Below are 17,534 nucleotides of genomic sequence, written 5' to 3'. Positions count from 1 at the left end.
AAATCATTAAACTGTTCAGTCAGAGAATAAGACACAACATACAAAGTGCAGTGAGTGTGACACAATGCCTATGAACCCCTGGGGGTCCTTGAAGGCACCTCAGGAAGTATTTAAGATTAAAACATGTACATTTAATATTAGCGTCAATTACAAAAATTGTTCAAAAATAGTTAAAAGTTCATTAACAAACATGTAAGTTCTTAAACTGAATTGTATATATTTTCTATAGTACTTTAAAGACCGATGGCACAGCACTGTACTACATCGCTCCTTAGATTATTACATTTCATTTAGCTGACGCTTTTATCCAAAGCGACTTACAGTTTTGCTCTATACATCGTAGACGCAGGTGTAGAGAACCGCCGATCCTGTGATTGAAGGACGGGCATGCTAACACTGAGCTAGTCGCCCCTTTATAACTTGCTTATTGTCCTCATGTTGCCATGAATGTGGTCAGCAGCTCTCGGCTTGTTGAACTTCGCCATGAAATCCCGGTCATGTGACGTCGAAAGCTGAGATCATGAATACAAAAGAGCTCTGGGACAAAAGGCACATTTAGTTTGGACTTTGCAGTGGTTTGGACTACATTCATCTGTACGACATTCATTTATCTTCAAGCACAATAGGAAATCATCCACTTAAATGATCGTGTTAAGCCAGAAATACAGTGAAGTACCGCTTTGTTGGGCTGTTTAGGAGCTGGACATGTTTAAAAGGTTTCACAAAACCAATACTTTTACCAGGAAATATTGTCATGACCCACACAAAAAGCATTGCAGTCCCTGCAGCACCAAACATATCTCATTTCCAAGACAAAAAATAGGCGTTTTGTTCGGCACGGCGTCCTTCCACGTGCTGCTTGAGGGCTTCATTCAGTCAGGAGAGGAGTGTGTTCGTCTGCTGCTCGACTGCTTCAATCCAAACATAAAAGTGAGAGTTAAACCCAGGTAGGTTTACGGAAACCGCACAAATAAAAAGTCTAAATAGCCGTCCACGTAGTAAACAGTTGATCTAAATATCTGGCCTGGATGTGGTTACCTTTGTTGTTGTTGTTGAGGATGACACAGGTAATACACAGCAAGGAAAAAGGCCTGAGGACAAAGTGGGCATTTAGCGTCAATCGTGGTGAGAAAAGAGATTCATGCGCTTCTTTCTCTATCAAATATTTGTTGTGAGGACTTGGAATAAAGTCCTCACATAAATGTCATGCAAGTAAAGCGGCAACTGTCACAGTCATCACGGTGACGACATTTTACAGGCTTGAAAAATTGTCCGAGTGTCCATCGTGCGCTTGAGCGACTCCTGATGATGTGGTCACAAAATATGAACTTTCCAATCACAAGTGAGACGTTTCTAGACATTTTTCCCCTGCTTCACGTGTCCTTTTCCCTCACACTGACCCGAGTGGATACTTACACCCAAAAGCGTCAAGGCTCCATGGACCGCGGCCGCCCACTCGAAGCTCAGGTGTTGCGTGATAAGGCCGCCCACGATCGGGCCATAAAACATCCTTCAAAGAGCAGAAGATAAGAAACAAACACGTGAGGCATTTCATTCATGTTTTTATATATTCAAGCATCTGAAAAGCAAACAAGTAGGACTCACCCCAAGGACCAAAATGCCCCAAAAAGTCCAGACACCATTCCAAGAGTGCTGAGCCCCTCTTCATATCCTTGTTCACTACCAAGAAGAAAAGTTTTTCACCTCGCTTCATGTATACACAAGTACAGATACATGTGCACGCAGCACAACATGTGAAGCCACTCACTATGCACACGAGATGATCTCAGGGAACATGGGGATTGCAGTCATGCCCAGAGAAACCCCAATTACACTGAGCATGAGGATCACCAGCCACAGCCGACTGCACAGGGACACACAGGCGAAAACACACACAACAAAACGTGAAGTTAGTACTGTTAATCTACAGGAATTATAGTTTTAAGATGTCTTCTTACCAAATGAGTACCGCTAGTGTTGGAGGAAGTACTCAACTCATGTGAAAGTAGCAAAATCACAGTGGATGAATACTGAATTTACTTTTTTTTTTTTATCATGTTTGTGTTCTTGATTAGAGCTTTAAAGTGAAAGCATGATGTTTAAATTTGCAGGTGCATGTTTTGTGACAGGCGAGCTGTGTCACCAGTGTTTCCACTCTTCATGCTAAGCTAAGCTAACCTAAGCTCGCAGGCCGCTGGCTGGAACTCCATATTAAAATGGACGGATAATAATAAACAGAATTAGCGTTGTATACAAATGTGAGCGGCTATTCTTTCAAACGGAGAGGGCCTCCGTTACTGTCCACCGTCACCACATGCTCACTTCGGGATGTGGAGGAAAGGGACGGGGCCGAGCATGAAGAAGCCAAACGCCGTGGCGGTACCTCCACACACAACGAACCAAGGCCTGGTAGACTGATGAACACACACAGGATTTGGTCAAAAATGACAATTCTGAAAGATCCATCCACATGTGCCTTCATACTCACAGGATATTTATCCGTAATAAACCCAAACAGCGGCGATCCCAGGCAGTATGGCAACGACAAACCCAGAAGGATGAGTCCCACGTAGCCGGCCGACAGATTGAACTGATGCAACACAAAGAGGGAGAACTTATTCACGGGGAAGCGCAACGCACTTTCGTTCTACAGTGAGTTGACTTCATGGGAAAGAAGGAAGCTACCTTCTCCATGGCGAACAGGGACAGCGTGGCATCCAACAGGCCCAGACCTCCACTGAGAGTGAATACCGTGTAGCACATCAGGATGATTTTCCCTTTGCTGAGGAGCAGAAAGAAGGAATCCTTCGAGGGCTCGGCTTCTGTTTGGGCCGATTAGCACAAAGTGCGGCTCGCGCGTTACAATCCGACAAATATGTGTTTTTTATTTCGATCGGAAGGACACGTTCGTAATACGTTGAAACTACTACCGATGCTCGGCAAGATGTACATGTTGAAAGGAACCATGATGAGCAGTAAACACCCAAGAAGCAGAAAGGGGACTTCATAGCCAAACGACTGGTAGAACCAGCCTCCGAGCGGCGGCCCCAGAATGAGGCCGAGTCCTGTGAAAACCTCCAAACTGCCCTGAACGGAGAGAATTGCAGCTTAATGACAAGATATGTATTATTTTCCCATGACACCGGGGGAGAAACAGGAGTTACAGAACAACCACAATGCCTTTATTTTTCTTCGTTTTTCCTCGTGATTCTTAAATGTCTAAACAACAAGCCAGTCGCAGAGTTGTCTGCACTCACCAAAAGAGTCGCCACATTGTTTGGAAATATTTTCCCCGTCATGGCAAAAGTGGAAGTCATAGCCGCGGCGAAGCCCAAGGCGTCGATGGACCTCACGATGAAGCACATACTTATGAACGGGGCTCCAGAGGGAACCCGGTCGAGTAACCTGCGAGAGAACAAATTGCCGTCAAACCCGAGTAGAGATGGAAACGTTGAAATAAAAGCAGAGTGACTTAAACCCAAATCTGCATGTATCAAATTCAAATAAAATGGAAAAAAGATGCACATTGCCAAAACAACACTATATGGCAACTAACTCTTTCATAGTTGTCTTAAAGGTGAGGTGTTATTCTGTGTTGGAACAAAAAAGTCTGTCTCAACTTTCACACCAATCCCATTCATTTCTACTGAAGATGTGAAAAAGAGTCTTAAATACATCGTTTCATTTTTTTTTAAAGGCTAAATAATTGGCTAAAAGAGCTGAGCACTGTACATATCAGCATACTTTAACCTAATTCACCTGGTTCAATACTTTTATACACATTTTGGCTATTTATTTTTATTCCATCTGTATATTTAATATTTTTTTCTTACCGTTTAATTTTTTTAATTGTGTTTTTATTACTGTTTATTCATATTACTTGATCTCAGTGTGAATAAGGGCTGCTGTAATCCCATAATGTCCCCACTGTGGGACTAATAAAGGTCTATTTTATCGCACCTCATCGTATCTTATCCATGACTGAAAATAGCAGATTAATACACAGCTGGTGCTCCGTGGTCTCTGTCTTTTTTACATTAGATTTGTTGACAATGAGAACAGTTATCTCCTTCATTGCTCTGCAGCCAAACCCCTCAAATCTTAAAAAGGTACCACACTATTGTACGAGTTGAGTTGTGACATGTGTCTGTGGTCGTCATCAAGCACTCAGGACCAACACTTACCCGAAAATGATGGTGCAGACTGAAGACACAAAGAGCCCCATCACCAGCATGAACTTTGCACCAATCTGGACAATCTGCGACAACGACAGCGTGTGAGTCACTGCACATCCTGGCAGCGAGCCACACTTCACTTACTGATAAGAAACGGGCCAAGCGCACTCACATATTTCCCCATGACCAACGAGCCAATTAAATTGCAGACGGCGTAGCAGCCGAATATGAGACCGATGACAGTTTGACTGGCTCCCTTCTTCAACGCCTGTGTGGGAATAAAGATGTCGGGTGTTTATTGGTGCGAGGAGAAACTATTCCCATTTCCATTCCGTGTATTGTAATGTTAATCACACAAAGGGTCAATACGTTTGTATGGCAGATGACCAATAACACACTGTTATCACAGAGCCGCTCCTGTGCATTAAAGCCTCATCAACACTTCATATTTATTACTCGACCTTTGCTTAGTAGTCATCACTCATGTTGTTATTTGACGGGACCTGAGACCAGAGAGAACAACTGAGCCAGTAATCCACTGGGCCGCAGGGAGGTGTGTCTGTCGAGCACATGATCACTCATTCACTCCACTCAGAAGACAAACCTTAGGAAAACCTTATTATTATCATCATTATTGGATAATTAGACCCCCGATTGCACTGTCACAGCTGTTGTTTCTCATCCTTCACCAGCACAACAACATGCAGCACTCAAATAACGGTACGGTTTATTACAGTTTGCTTCAAAAGTAATAAATACTACGTCTTCTATGAGTCACCACAACAGCCCAAAGGTTATATCCTGTATTTCAACACTTTTATCAGTCAATTTAGTCTCAAAACATTGTCGTGTAAAGCCATCAATGTGTATTTTGATGAGCTAGTAATATAACTCTCTCTCTCAGTAAAATACGTTGTAAAATATGCTTTTTTATTCTGGGTAAACCACACTATATGCATTACTGATACACGTTACACATCACTTGTGTCATGTGTATTTGATCACAGTCTCTTGCGACGGAGACAGAATTAAGTTCACATTAAAGACATTACAAGGCTAAAGTCTTGGTACAAATCAATGCAATAAAATGCTCACTTTGTAGTATGGAACCTTTTAAAAGGGTTGTAAAAGGACAGCAGAAAGCCCACGATACCTTAAATAAAGAAAACTTTAGTAGCATTTACTTATAGTACTTTCTAGTTTTTGTTTTTTTGGAAGAAGTTGTACTTTCTTGATTCTTGTTGTTCTGAGTTTGTTCTCATGGTTGAGGCACTTATTTAAGTCACTTTGGATAAAAGCGTCAGCTAAATGAAATGTAATGTAAAAGGACTGCAGAAATATATTCATGAAGAACTTATTAAACAACTGTGAATGGATCACCAATAGTTGCAATTGCAATATTACCAAATTGCTCAACCTGGCAACACAATGTTAGTTCTTAACAATGTCTAAAAACTGACTTGAATCCCTAAAAAAAACTCGAAGATGGAACAACGTGACAAGTGTAAAAGTCAGTTTGAAAGCATAAATGTCCATGTGAAGCTTTCCAACATCAGCTCACCATACCGGTGCCACCAGACCAAGTAGCACCCTGAGTTTATTGAATTAACTGCTTATAAATGAACTTTTCATTGCATAGAGGAATCATTTCTATGTGTCTTCTTTCAAGAGCTACTCAAACCATGTAAAGTGTACACGACAGGTGGAATACTTTGGGCTTACCTCATTGGGGAAGAACGGGCCTAATATCGAGTAGCAGATCATTGCACTAAAGTTGACCGATGCCATTGATATAACTGTGAGAATCTGCTGTCTGCTCATCCTCGGGGCGGGAGCTGCTGCTGCAGCGCTGCTGTCTGAAGAAAAACAGAAAATATAAATTAAAAGTAACAGAGCAGAGACAACGGGATAGTGAGATTTTGATTTACAGTGTTAATTAAAGAGCACACTTTTTTTCGGGGTTATTCGCATTCAACTGGAAGTTAGTAACGTGAGGGGTTAAATTCACAGTCAGGATATTATTGCACTTCTCTGAAAGTCACCAACCTTCTTGCTGGACGTCAACTTGCGGGTCCATGTTTGACTTTTCGGGTTTTTTTTCGTCTCCGGTGACTCGCAGACGCGCGCGGAGGAGCCGAGGAGCCTCAGCTGCTGCTGATTAACCTCGAGAGACCGCCGAGCATTTCCTGAATGAAGTTGAATTAACGCGAGACCATAAAGCACTCAACAAAATAAAAGGCCCGGCAGCCAGCTTCCGGTTGGACCTGTGTCACTTAATAACAAGTTAAGACACATTTTAGTTAGGCGGGTTTTCAACTTAATCACTAATTAACATAATTAACAATTCAATTAACGCAAACTACAGAAGCTACTGTCCTTCTATTTACTGTTAATTTATAGAGTTGTTTAGTTGACCTTGATTAAATGTGTTTATTATGTCTTATGTTTTTATTGTAATGTGAATAGGTTGTGTTTGCCTATAAAATCAGTAAAAAAACAACGTGCTACATAAAGTTAGATAATGATATATTACTGACCTTTATACTTCTGACCCTTTTTGCCCTGAATGTAGGGGGAAAGGGTTTCTATTGCAATTATGTCTTTTTTAAATAATAAATATCAAGTATTGAGTTTTTATGTAATACAAATAATCATGAATACCACAACAATATTTACAGATATACATATCTACAATATACAGTATATTTGTATAGGAAAGAACCAAATATATATTCAATATATTATATTGTATTGATATGACTAACTTAGAATTTCCTTTTTAATTACAAAGAATTAAAGCCCTATAAATGTTGATATACCATTTTTACAATTTATCCACACAGATTTATAAATAATAATCAGAATACTAATTCATACGCACATACATACACAAACTGTAAATGACACAAAACAACACGTTTGGAACCATGTACTCTTTTTATTCCATGTTGGCCTGCCGATAGGTCCATGTAAACCTATGGTCACATCATATTTGTTTGTTTCCTTCACAAAATAAGAGAAAAAGAAATTCAGGCAACTATTCATTAGGCAGTATTGCTGATAACGGACACACACTGTCGCTGAAATCTCAAAAGCTGCGTTAAATGAAAAGCTCTGAAATGAAAACTCTCTGTAGCCTCTCTTAAAGTACTTTCTTCATAAAATATCCTTCTTTTAGCACATGACGAATGTCACAACAACCATGTTTTAGCAAATAACACAACGTCCCTTCCACATTTGTTTCTTTATACATTAGCACCAAATCTACACAAATCTCGATACCGACAATTAATCCCGACAACTTGTGAATAAGTCGTATTTATTACCGTTGCAAGTTTATTGTTCTTGTTATTTTTTTTTAAAAGTTGAACATCAAAAAAAAAAACTCTTGTTACCATGTTGAAGCGAAGGTGATGTACAAAATGACTGAAATTAGCAACATATAAGCACTATTGTCGAAGCGTATAATAATGTTTAAGTCATTTACTAAATACACAGTGCAAGCAGCAGTGTTTTTTCTTTTGCGAGTACAACATCAGTTCTATGTAAGTAGCGTTATTGCACACAAGCTCTATCTAAAGCAGCACTGGTTTCCAACAAGGCAAACTACTGATGTAGCAGCGTCATAAACACACAATGAAAACAACACAAGTTGGAACGGATGAGACCATTTTCTATCGTGTTGCACCTCCAACTTACTTTAAGCCAAACACATTTGGACTATTTGGCACAAATCAAGTCACTCCAGACCTTTAATCCCACAAGTAGACGAGGGGTTTGGGAAATGAAAATGTGTAAATTGACTCAATGAAAAGTGACGAGTACATTGTGCGAGATGATTTGCAGTATTGTGGCCAAAACAATATGGTTGACTGTGTTAATTGCACCACTTCATAGAAGTATCATGAATAGAAAATATACAAACCATGATAAACTGCGGTCGACTCCTCATGTTGCAGTTACAGAATTTAATATATTCTTCTATTGCATGTTCAGCAATTTGAACATAATGAAAAGGACATTTATAAAAAAAAACCAACTAAAGATTAACAATCAAATCATTGCTTTGAACAAACTAGATTTGATGAAGAATAAAGATACAAATAAATGTACGTGGGAAAACAATGCAAATCAGTTTGATATTTATAATAAAACCGTATAATTTATATACTCAATTACTTAAAATTGACTTGGTGTGGTATGGCTTGGTGAAAAATGTATTTGCAATTTTGACATTGTAAAGATGAATGAAGGTATTTGCTGTGTGTATATATATACTGTTTTATAAACATCACAAACATAAATAAAATATTAATTAATTTGAAATACATTTAACTATAGCCATCATTTTAGGAGAGGGAAGATGTCTTTGGCACCAAATGCGGCACTAAACCTCCACACTGCTTGTAAAATCCATTCCCACACGTCCCTTATTAACCTTATGATCATCCAGGGAAGGTTGATATTTTTTACTTCACTATATAACATCTGAATAATAAATAAAATGAGCTTGAGTACATTCAACATCTGAACTAGAATCGATGGAGTAACTGGTGCAGGCTCCACCACCTCTGACCTAGACTGATATTGCCGTCAACAGACTGATTTTAAATCGTCTGCATGTGCCACACCGTCCCGTCTGTTCAAAAGAACCACCACGACATCCATACTTTCCCAGCTTCATCCCCACGCGCATCGGAGGGTGCCGGACCGCTGCGGCTTCTTTTCCAATTAGTCGACAAGAACACAAGGAAAGCTTTTCATTTCAGCCTTTGAGTCACGTTGGCTAAGGCGACAGCAAATGCCTGCACTGCTGAGAAAGGATACTGGAAATCCAGGATGTAGCCGTTCCCGTCAATTCGCCCAAACTGCATCACCTGAGAAAGACAGGAAGACATTTTAGGAAGCATGAATTATGTCGGATTTATTGTATGTCCGTGTTTTCTGGGATATTTTCAGTCCTTGTCTGATTCTTTGTACAATTTGTCGTTTATTTAGTTTTTTGTTGTCTATTTTGAGGTTATATGTAACTTGTATAAACTTAAAGAAAGAAAGAAAGATGAATTAATCAACGCATCATCTGTGACTGCAACGAACAATTATTGTTGATCAAACTACCATTTTTTTCAGTAAAAATACTTGAAAATAATTGCAGAACACACCATTTTTTGTGAAATGTTAGAATTCCTTTTAAATAAGAAAAGTAAAATCTATTAATATTTGCCATGTTTGCTAAAATAAATCAAAATACTCTGTGAAATCAACAAAAAAAGCAATTCAGTCATGATTTCAGCTATAAATTCTTTGGGTTTTTCTTATTTCCTCGTTACCTGTCTACCATCCAGCTCAATCTGAAAGTTCTTGGCCGACTCCTGTGTGACTCGTCCTCCAAAATCCAGCTGGTACACCTGCGTGGCCTCGTTCCACAGCGGCTGCTTATTGGCCATGACGTAGACGAACCCTTGGCTTCCCAAACTCCGGTCCTCTCTCTCGTTGGCCTTGCGGCACTTGATCTCCTCCAGCTCGCTCGCCATGCGCATGCTGCGCTTGTTCTTCCAGCTCTTCTTACTGCTCTGGTTCTGGTTCATGAGCTCGTCGCCGCTGATGAACAGCTCCGGCTCGCTCTCCGAGCTGTCCTGGAACTCGTTGGTGGTCCTGCTCATCTTCTTGGTTTTGTTGGGCTGCTCCCTCTGGCCCTTGGGCTTCTTCTTCTCTCTGCTGCCGAGCCGCGGGCTGGACATGAGAGTGTTGAAGTCGGAGAGGGCGCGCCCTTCCTTTCTTGATTTGCCCTCGGAGACGGTGGTCATGTTGGCTTCCTCGGCCCTGCTGTCCAGCCTTTTGCGGCTCTTCTTGTTGAAGCGCTCGGACTCCTGCGGCACGGGGCTGTCGTTCAGAGACAACGGCTCGAGGAAGTTGTTGGCGGACTCCGCCAGATCCTCCGGGGAGCTTTTGGACGGCGGTAGCTCAGTCGGAGGAGGAGGAGGCGGGAGAGGGGGTGGCGGCGGAGGCCCGGAAGGAGGAGGCGGCGAGAGGATCGGCTTCTCTAAAATCTGATGGGTTTTGGTGGGGAGCGGAGGTGCCGGAGGGTCTTGCATGGGGGGAGGGCAGGGGTAAGGGTTCCAGGGGTGCAGGTTGACGGGGTGCAGCTGGAGTCCGGCGCATGAGCTGGCCCCCGGATACATCGGAGGGAGAGGGCAGCAGGCCAGGTTGGCAAGACTCGGAGGATAGCCCGGCGGCAAGACCAAGTTGGGTTCCTGCTGAGAAAAGGGCACGGAGCCCACCACTTCACTCGGCGGAGGGTTCTGCAGGGTCTGAAGCGGAGGACCGCCGTGACCCACGCCCGGGGGGAAAGGCGCCAGAGATATCTGGTAACCGGACGGGAAAGTCAAGGTGCTCGTGGTCTGACTGGTCGGAGGTTTCGTGGTGAGGACAAACGGTAGCCGAGTCATGTCCAAGTGCTGAGCTTGACTGATGATGAGCGGAGGCGGTTTGTGAGGCCCCGGCGGAGGACCTAGGATTGTTTGTTCTGGAGTGAGCCAGAACTCCTCCGTGGTGGAGGTGTCCCACTGGTAAGGTGGAGGGCGTTTGACTGTCAAACTGACGTCGCCGAGGGTCAGCTGGCGTACAGATTTTTCTAGGTGACACTGATGGTTCAAAGTCTCGTCCTCGGTGAAGGCCGAGTTGACGTACACCGTCCTGTCCCTGTTGTTCTCCACGGCGCTCAGCAGACTGTACGAGGACTGCGAGGACATGGGCGAGGTGCTTTTGGAGTGCACGATGATGGTGCTGTGATGCGACCCTTTCCCCGGCGGGAAGTCCTGCCGCACCACCGTGCCGCCCGCGATGCCGCTGCTCGTCGTCCCGCCGCCGCTCACGCTGACGCTGGTGCTACTGCTGCTGTTGCTGCTGCACTGCGTGCACGTGTACAGCGCCGTGGGCGCCCTCTGCTGGTAGGTCAGTGCGAGCGTGCTGTTCATTTTCGCCTTGGTGGGGAGGGTTCTCGAGCTCTCCATCATCTGTGGCACTTTGAGTCCCACGTCCCTGCGGTCGCGACGCAGAGTGGCGTGAATCAGACTGCTATCGATCCTCTGGGGGGGAGGAAGCGTAGCAGTTACTTGATTGGCCGGATCGGGGTAAGGAGGAGGGTCTCCACTGGGTATTGAGTATCGAGGGACGGAGAGACGACTCAATGTTGCCGAGCTGTAAGGGAGCTGAATTTTCTTGTTCTCAGAGGACGTGACTTTGAGCGTGGCCGAGCCTCCGATGCCGTGGCCGGCGTACGCGTTCTGGTTGCGCGGGAGGCGCCTGCGCGGCCGACAAACCTCCTCCACGTTGCCGCTGCTGTCGAAGGTCGTGATCCGTTCGTACCCCAGGGGCGTCGGGTACTGCAACGTGACGGGGTGAAGCAAGAACTCGTCCTTCTTCAGGCAAAGGTCCGCCGACAGGACGCTCGGGCTGTCGCAGTTGGTGACAAGAGTTTGGGGCGCGGCCACGGCGGTGGACGTCACCGCGGACACCACGGTGCCCGGGTACGGAGGAGGAGGATTCACCTTCCGCATGTGAATCTCCATCGCGCCGTCCATTTCGATGAAGGGAGGTAGAGTCCGTGGCAGACTCGGCTTCAGGGTGTGCGCGTGCTCCCCCCGGCTGAACCCGGGCTCAGTGGTAGGAGGGGGAGGCAGGAGGTGAATCTGGTGCAATGAAATGGTGGGATAGCCGGTCGGAGGCGGGGGCAGCGTCATCTGCATCTTCAGCTGCTGCTGCATCTGCTGGTGCTGCCTCTGCATCTGCTGATGCTGCTGCTGGATCTGCTGGTGCTGCTGCTGGAGCTGCTGCTGCTGCTGCCTCATCTCCTGGATCTGTTGGCGGATCTGCTGCTGCTGCTGCTGCATCTGCTGCTGCTGCTGCTGCATCTGCTCGTGCTGCATCTGCATCTGCTGCTGCTGCTGCTGAATTTGCTGTTGGTGGTGGAGCTGTTGGTGCGTTGGGTTTTGTTGCAGCTGTTGGTGTTGCTGAACCTGGTGTTGTTGGTGCTGCTGCTGCTGCTGCTGGTGCAGCGTCTGCAGCTGCTGCAGCTGTTGCTGCTGCTGCTGGAGCTGCTGATGCTGCTGCTGCAGCTGTTGCTGCTGCAGCTGCTGCTGCTGTATTTGCTGTTGTTGCTGCTGCAATTGCTGCTGTTGCTGCTGCGCTTGGGCCTGATGGTGGTGTTGCTGCTGCTGCTGCTGCTGCTGCTGTTGATGATGAAGCATTTTCTGCTGCTGCGTCTGCATCTGCTGCGACTGTTTGGCCGGCAGTTGGCGAGGCTGCTGCGAATGCGGCCGCTGCGGGTGAGGCTGCGGCGGGAGGTGGTGAGGCGGAGGTGGGGGAGGAAGAGTCCCAGGAAGGAGAGGACCCATCTCCAGGCCGTTGAAGATCACTTGACCGGGGTTGGAGTATCTCGCCGGCACTGGGTACGGCGATGGAACTGCGTCCTGCCCGTGATCGGGAACGGGGACCGAAGCCGCCGCCGCCGCCACCGCGGCCGCAGCCGCCGCCGTGGCTGTCGGGTTGGTCAGGACGTCGAGCTGAATGTTCTGATTGGCCAGGAGAGACTGAACCAGGCCGATGCTCTGCGTTGGAGACATGGCCTGAGCCGGGCTGTGGATGGGAGCAATGGGGATGTTGACCGTGCAGGGAGGATTGTCTCCCGCCACGCCGGATGGCCCCATCACTTCGTAAAAAAAACACAAAAGGAGAACTGTGTTAGCGACTTTGAGCACAACTCTTTGCCTTTATCTTATATTGCGCTCAACGTTCCTTCACACCTGGTAAGTCGTCCTCGTCCTCACTGAACACATTGGGGTTGAACACGGGGAGGCTCATGAAGTCATGAGAGATCTTTCGCACTTCTGGAAGGTAGATTGTCATCTGTCTCGGTTGTAGGTGAAGCAAACTTGTCTTGTAGATGACTGAAACATTACAAATAAAGTCACGGTGACTGTTAAATTCATCACAAGGGTCGATATCATTCGGACGTGTGTCTTTTGTGACGTTTACCTGCGCCGAGGTTGGCCGGGAGGAAAGAAGCAAGTCCAACGATTTTGAATTTTGTCCCCCAAATGTTGGATGTGACTTGAGCAAGGTAGTTGTGCTTTGAAGCAGAAGAAATTAAAGACAGTTATTGTGAGATATAGGTGAGATATATCGGGTTGTAAGAGAAAATAGAAAGTATCTGTTCTTTTGTTTGTTTTGATTTTAACATGAAAGAAGTAAGATAGAGAAACATTTTAGGTGAGAACATAATTTGAGCTAATATATCGATTTTCTTTCACCAAAAAAACCCTTTTGTGACATCTAGATTATGGATTAATTGTTCAAAATGAATGATACGGCTTCTCACCTCGGTGATCCCGTCCATAGAAAACTCTCGGCGCGTCAGACTGGGAGACCGAACTGGAGGCTTCTTCGTTGGTAAGCGTGGCGACCGTTGACCTTCCTGATTGACGCGCGAGAGTTTGGGCGACTTTCTCGATTCCAAGTTCATCCTTTAAAACACAAAGAGCTTTCAATCATCTTTTCTTTTGAAATATGGTTCAGCTGATGTCGCAGTTAATGAAGCAGCCACAACTAGCATGATGAAACAGCTACTAAAACACCTCTGTGATTCAGACCGGTGTAACGTGGAAAAATACAAATAATTATGTGAAATTGACACGCAGAGTTTTGTTGACCTGTTTCCTCGGGATAACTTTGGGGACTTCTTCCCGACCCACTCATCGCTCAGCTCAATGTCACTGGAGTCAGAGCAGTTGCAGCTGTCCGTGTATGAGATCACGGGGTTCACACACACCTCCTCTGGAAGAAACAAACACACACACAAAAACAGCAGAGTTGAGTTGGAACCGAGTCCTCATACAAACCGACATTAAACTACCCCGGCATATGAATATAAAAGTAAGTAAATAAGCACTCCCACGTTTGGACCCCAGGCTACATGTGACCCCGGAGCTGCCAGGTCTCGGTCCAGGCTATTCCTGTATCGAGCCTCAGGCCGTGTTACATCAGAGGAGAGCAGTCGTGGACTTGTTCTTACTCAAAGTGAATTTGCATGATTATGCAGAGTTATTTTAAAAATAGAGCACATTTAAATACATGAACTCAGGCTCAGATTTCATATCAAAATAACAATGAAACAAGATTTGACCTTTAACCTCTGAGCAAGTCCGCTACCCATAGAGAGTGTCTCCAGTATTCATTCATCAGTAATTCAAAAGGTTCATCGTTCAATTCACCTCTTTAAATATTCCTGGTGCTTCTTGATAATAGTTTGATGTTCTAGCTCTAGTCTCATATTATATTCAGCGTATAGATATGAGGGGTATCAATTTTTTCATTTTACTCTCGATAAGAAAGCATATTTCACAAAATATCAGATTTCTTTCAGCCAATATATAGATTTCTAACCATGAAGACAGCTAAATCTTGTCTTGAGATATACGCCCCTAAGATAGCTCACTGTAAACACTTTTTTTTACTGTAAATACTGAAAAATAAATACTCCTTCAGTGAAGGCTCTGTCAGGTCGAAGCCCACCTGCTTTGCTGTCCATTTTTGGATCCATAATGACAAACTCGGGCCGTAATTTACTGATGCGCCTTCCTTTGAGAATGGGCACCAGTCCTCCTAAATACTCGAGGTATAGAGTGTAGCAGGGTCCGCCCGTCTCGGGGCTGTCCTCGGCCCTCTTCATGGTGCAGTGGAGCCTCTCGTTCCCGGCTGTCGGATAGCTGACAAAGTCACGGATGTTGTTGGGGTCAGGGATTGGGGGCTAGAACAAAGAGAGGAAAGAGCTGTAGGATTTACTGGACCCTTCAGATGAAAACATGTCGCTGTAGTCAGCAGTTTTGCCTCTTCAACAAAGGGGGGGTTTGATAAGACGCCGTCCAGAACTGTCACTGCACAGCTACGATTAACTGGAGATGAACGCACCTTGATGGTGGGTATGAAAGCAGTGGTGACGTAAGAGCAGAGCAGCGAGGGCATGTTCAGCTTCCCCACGTCTTTCTCCTCTCGCAGGGCGCTGGCGATGCCCTGCTGGCACAACAGCTGGAGGCTGGCCACCCGGTGCTCCACACGCACCACGTACAGCGCCGGTCCGCATGCGAGGAACAGACGAGAGTCTCTGTGACCCCAACAGATGGTGGTGATGGGTCTCTGGAAAAAAAACAATTTCACAACAAAAGAATTCCTATTTGTACGTATTGATGTACTTATTCTTAAACTCTTGAACTGATTCTGCAACTTACTGTTGCGCTTTTTACTGCAGCGATACCTAACTGACTTGCCTAAAACATCCACCACATCTCCTCTTTTATACAGCACGAACCTGTGCGGGTGTTTCCAAAGTGTAAATGTGCTCTCCCTGGACATTATAGAACTTAACCAGGGCGTTCCTCATGATGGACGAGCAGGCCGAGTCCACGGGAAGCCCGTGTCTCTCCATGCCGGCCACAGCCAGGAGGTCTCCCTGTGAGCACCACTGGGCCTCAACATCTGTGGAGTGAAGGAGCACCAAACCCTTCTGTGTTATTGGAGCCACATGATCAACACAATCGATGGGACGCGTGGATTTTTATACCTTTCAGCCCCGAGCGGATTACGGCGGGAGAGAGGTCGTCATAGTTATTCATCAAGCTGATATCTCCTGATAAGAAGGTGACTGTCAACAAAGGCTTGACTCTCCGCACTTGGAACAACAAAGAAAAGGAAGTTGATTAGTTTCCCACAGCAAGTTGTCATATCAGCAGTGAGTTTGATGTGTCGGCACCTAAAGGAAGGATGTTGTCATCGGAGTCCGTGTCGCTCTCTGTGCTGTCCTCAACCAGGAAGTCGGGGCAGTTCCAGGACATGCTCACGATCCCGTCGGACTCGTGCAACAGAACGTGGGCGAGCATTCGCCCGTGACAGTCCATCACTATCACCTGACCATCTGCTGTACCGAACAAGACCTGAGGGGGGCATTGCACGTCACACTTGACGAGATGGACATGATGAAAAAGGCTCTGGAGCATCAAATTCTAGGTGGGAAAGGTCATCCCACGTGTAATTTTTCTTGTTAAAGAAAACACTGACAGACAGATTCATGAATACAAAATGTAATTCGTACGAGTTCAACCAGGATGTGCGTACCTGTTGGTCATCAGGCGTCCAGATGCCGCAGGTGATTTGACTCTCCAGGTTAATCTCTGAGGACCAGTGTCGCTGTCCGCTGACCGAGCCGACGAGCACGAAGCCATCCCGGTATGCGATGAGGGCTTGAGTGCCATCATGTGACCAAGTGAAGTCACTCACCTGGATGGAAGACATTTTCACCTTCAAGCTATATTCGTGTGTATACAGGACACTGCCATCAAAATAGATCAGTTTTTTGTGTCACAAAGTGCATTAGCGTTATCTTGATAGAAGAAAAGCAGCGTCTACCTGGGCTCCTCTGTCGTTCACCAGCTCTACAGACCATCGTCCTTCATACTGGATCCATACAAAAATACCTCCTTCCATATCACAGGTGGCCAGCTTCTGAAAGGGTTCATTCCAGCGCACCAGGACAACCTACAAGAAAAATTATTAAAAAAACTGCTACTATTTTTTTTGCAAACCCAGGTGGCTTTCTGCACAGAGGCACATTCATGATTTATAGAGAGCTCTTTAGGCTGAATGTCATCTCAAAGTCCACTGCAGCTGGAAAGAACTTTTGCTCAAGGCGCTGCTGAGATATTTGAGAGTCAGACAGACGTGAGGTCACGGTGACCTTGACCTTGTTGAACACCAAATAATAATCAAACCATCCTTTTCGTCCACGTAGGACGTGTGTGCTAAATTTTGCAGAAAGGTGTTCAGGAGGTATTACTTTCTCGAAAAATGGGTCAGGCAAACTTACAACCCAAAAACCACGACGCCTCTGGCCGCTGCAGTCGCACAGGCATTAAAATATGCATTTTACAAAGCACGCCAAGACATAAATGATTACATCTACATCTGCTCTGAATTTAGTTATACTCTTTTTTTACATATCTAATTTGTCTCATTTGATTTACATTCACATTTGCATACGAAGGAAAAATAAATTTGGGATTTTACTGGCTATATCTCTCCAGATTACTACGTTTTAATATTGTATGCATATAATTTTGTCTTCTTATGGCCATGTGCTGTATAATTATGAACTGTTAAAAAGTTTTTTATTGTTTTTCTAGTTTTTTATGTACATTTAAGAGCTGTAATTGTTGGCTGTTCTTTTTCATTTATGATTATTTACATGCAAATGTTTGCAACTGCAGCAACCAAATTCCCCAAAGTAGATTGTGAAAGCTGTATTTCACT

At 45.0% G+C, this 17,534-nt stretch overlaps 2 protein-coding genes across 3 annotated transcripts in view; both read right to left on the bottom strand.

Annotated features, from left to right (window-relative positions):
* Positions 1-48: 48 nt before the first annotated feature.
* slc18b1 (solute carrier family 18 member B1) lies at positions 49-6,319 on the bottom strand. Of its 2 annotated transcripts, none has more exons than XM_068580687.1 (14): positions 6,222-6,319; positions 5,898-6,031; positions 4,348-4,443; positions 4,185-4,258; positions 3,258-3,405; positions 2,931-3,087; positions 2,686-2,822; positions 2,489-2,590; positions 2,323-2,414; positions 1,769-1,864; positions 1,606-1,680; positions 1,417-1,510; positions 1,039-1,091; positions 49-911 (listed from the first exon to the last, which is right to left on the bottom strand). In XM_068580687.1, exons 1-14 carry the CDS (start codon positions 6,250-6,252, stop codon positions 869-871), a joined length of 1,332 nt encoding a protein of 443 aa, XP_068436788.1. In that variant the 5' UTR covers positions 6,253-6,319; the 3' UTR covers positions 49-868. The 2 variants fall into 2 exon arrangements, with proteins under 2 accessions (XP_068436788.1, XP_068436789.1); XM_068580688.1 differs by having other exon boundaries at positions 49-908.
* Positions 6,320-7,099: 780 nt separating this feature from the next.
* Positions 7,100-17,534, bottom strand: part of tulp4b (TUB like protein 4b) — a 14,122-nt gene continuing 3,687 nt past the window's right edge. The window contains exons 4-16 of the mRNA XM_068580230.1: positions 16,635-16,763; positions 16,344-16,505; positions 15,982-16,162; positions 15,793-15,900; positions 15,541-15,707; positions 15,144-15,368; positions 14,748-14,982; positions 13,886-14,009; positions 13,555-13,699; positions 13,212-13,305; positions 12,980-13,123; positions 9,506-12,885; positions 7,100-9,052 (exon numbers count right to left, since the gene is read on the bottom strand). Coding sequence (XP_068436331.1) covers positions 8,936-9,052; positions 9,506-12,885; positions 12,980-13,123; positions 13,212-13,305; positions 13,555-13,699; positions 13,886-14,009; positions 14,748-14,982; positions 15,144-15,368; positions 15,541-15,707; positions 15,793-15,900; positions 15,982-16,162; positions 16,344-16,505; positions 16,635-16,763 — 5,211 coding nt within the window. The 3' untranslated portion in view covers positions 7,100-8,935. The remainder of the gene's footprint in view (positions 9,053-9,505; positions 12,886-12,979; positions 13,124-13,211; positions 13,306-13,554; positions 13,700-13,885; positions 14,010-14,747; positions 14,983-15,143; positions 15,369-15,540; positions 15,708-15,792; positions 15,901-15,981; positions 16,163-16,343; positions 16,506-16,634; positions 16,764-17,534) is intronic.

The sequence above is a fragment of the Clinocottus analis genome, unplaced genomic scaffold (genome assembly GCF_023055335.1).
Source record: "Clinocottus analis isolate CAN_PGR_092001 unplaced genomic scaffold, fCliAna1.0.p SCAF_17, whole genome shotgun sequence".
Classification (NCBI taxonomy): Eukaryota; Metazoa; Chordata; class Actinopteri; order Perciformes; family Cottidae; genus Clinocottus; species Clinocottus analis.
Note: the sequence above shows the minus strand (reverse complement) of the source record. Positions and strands in the feature narration are given on the sequence as shown.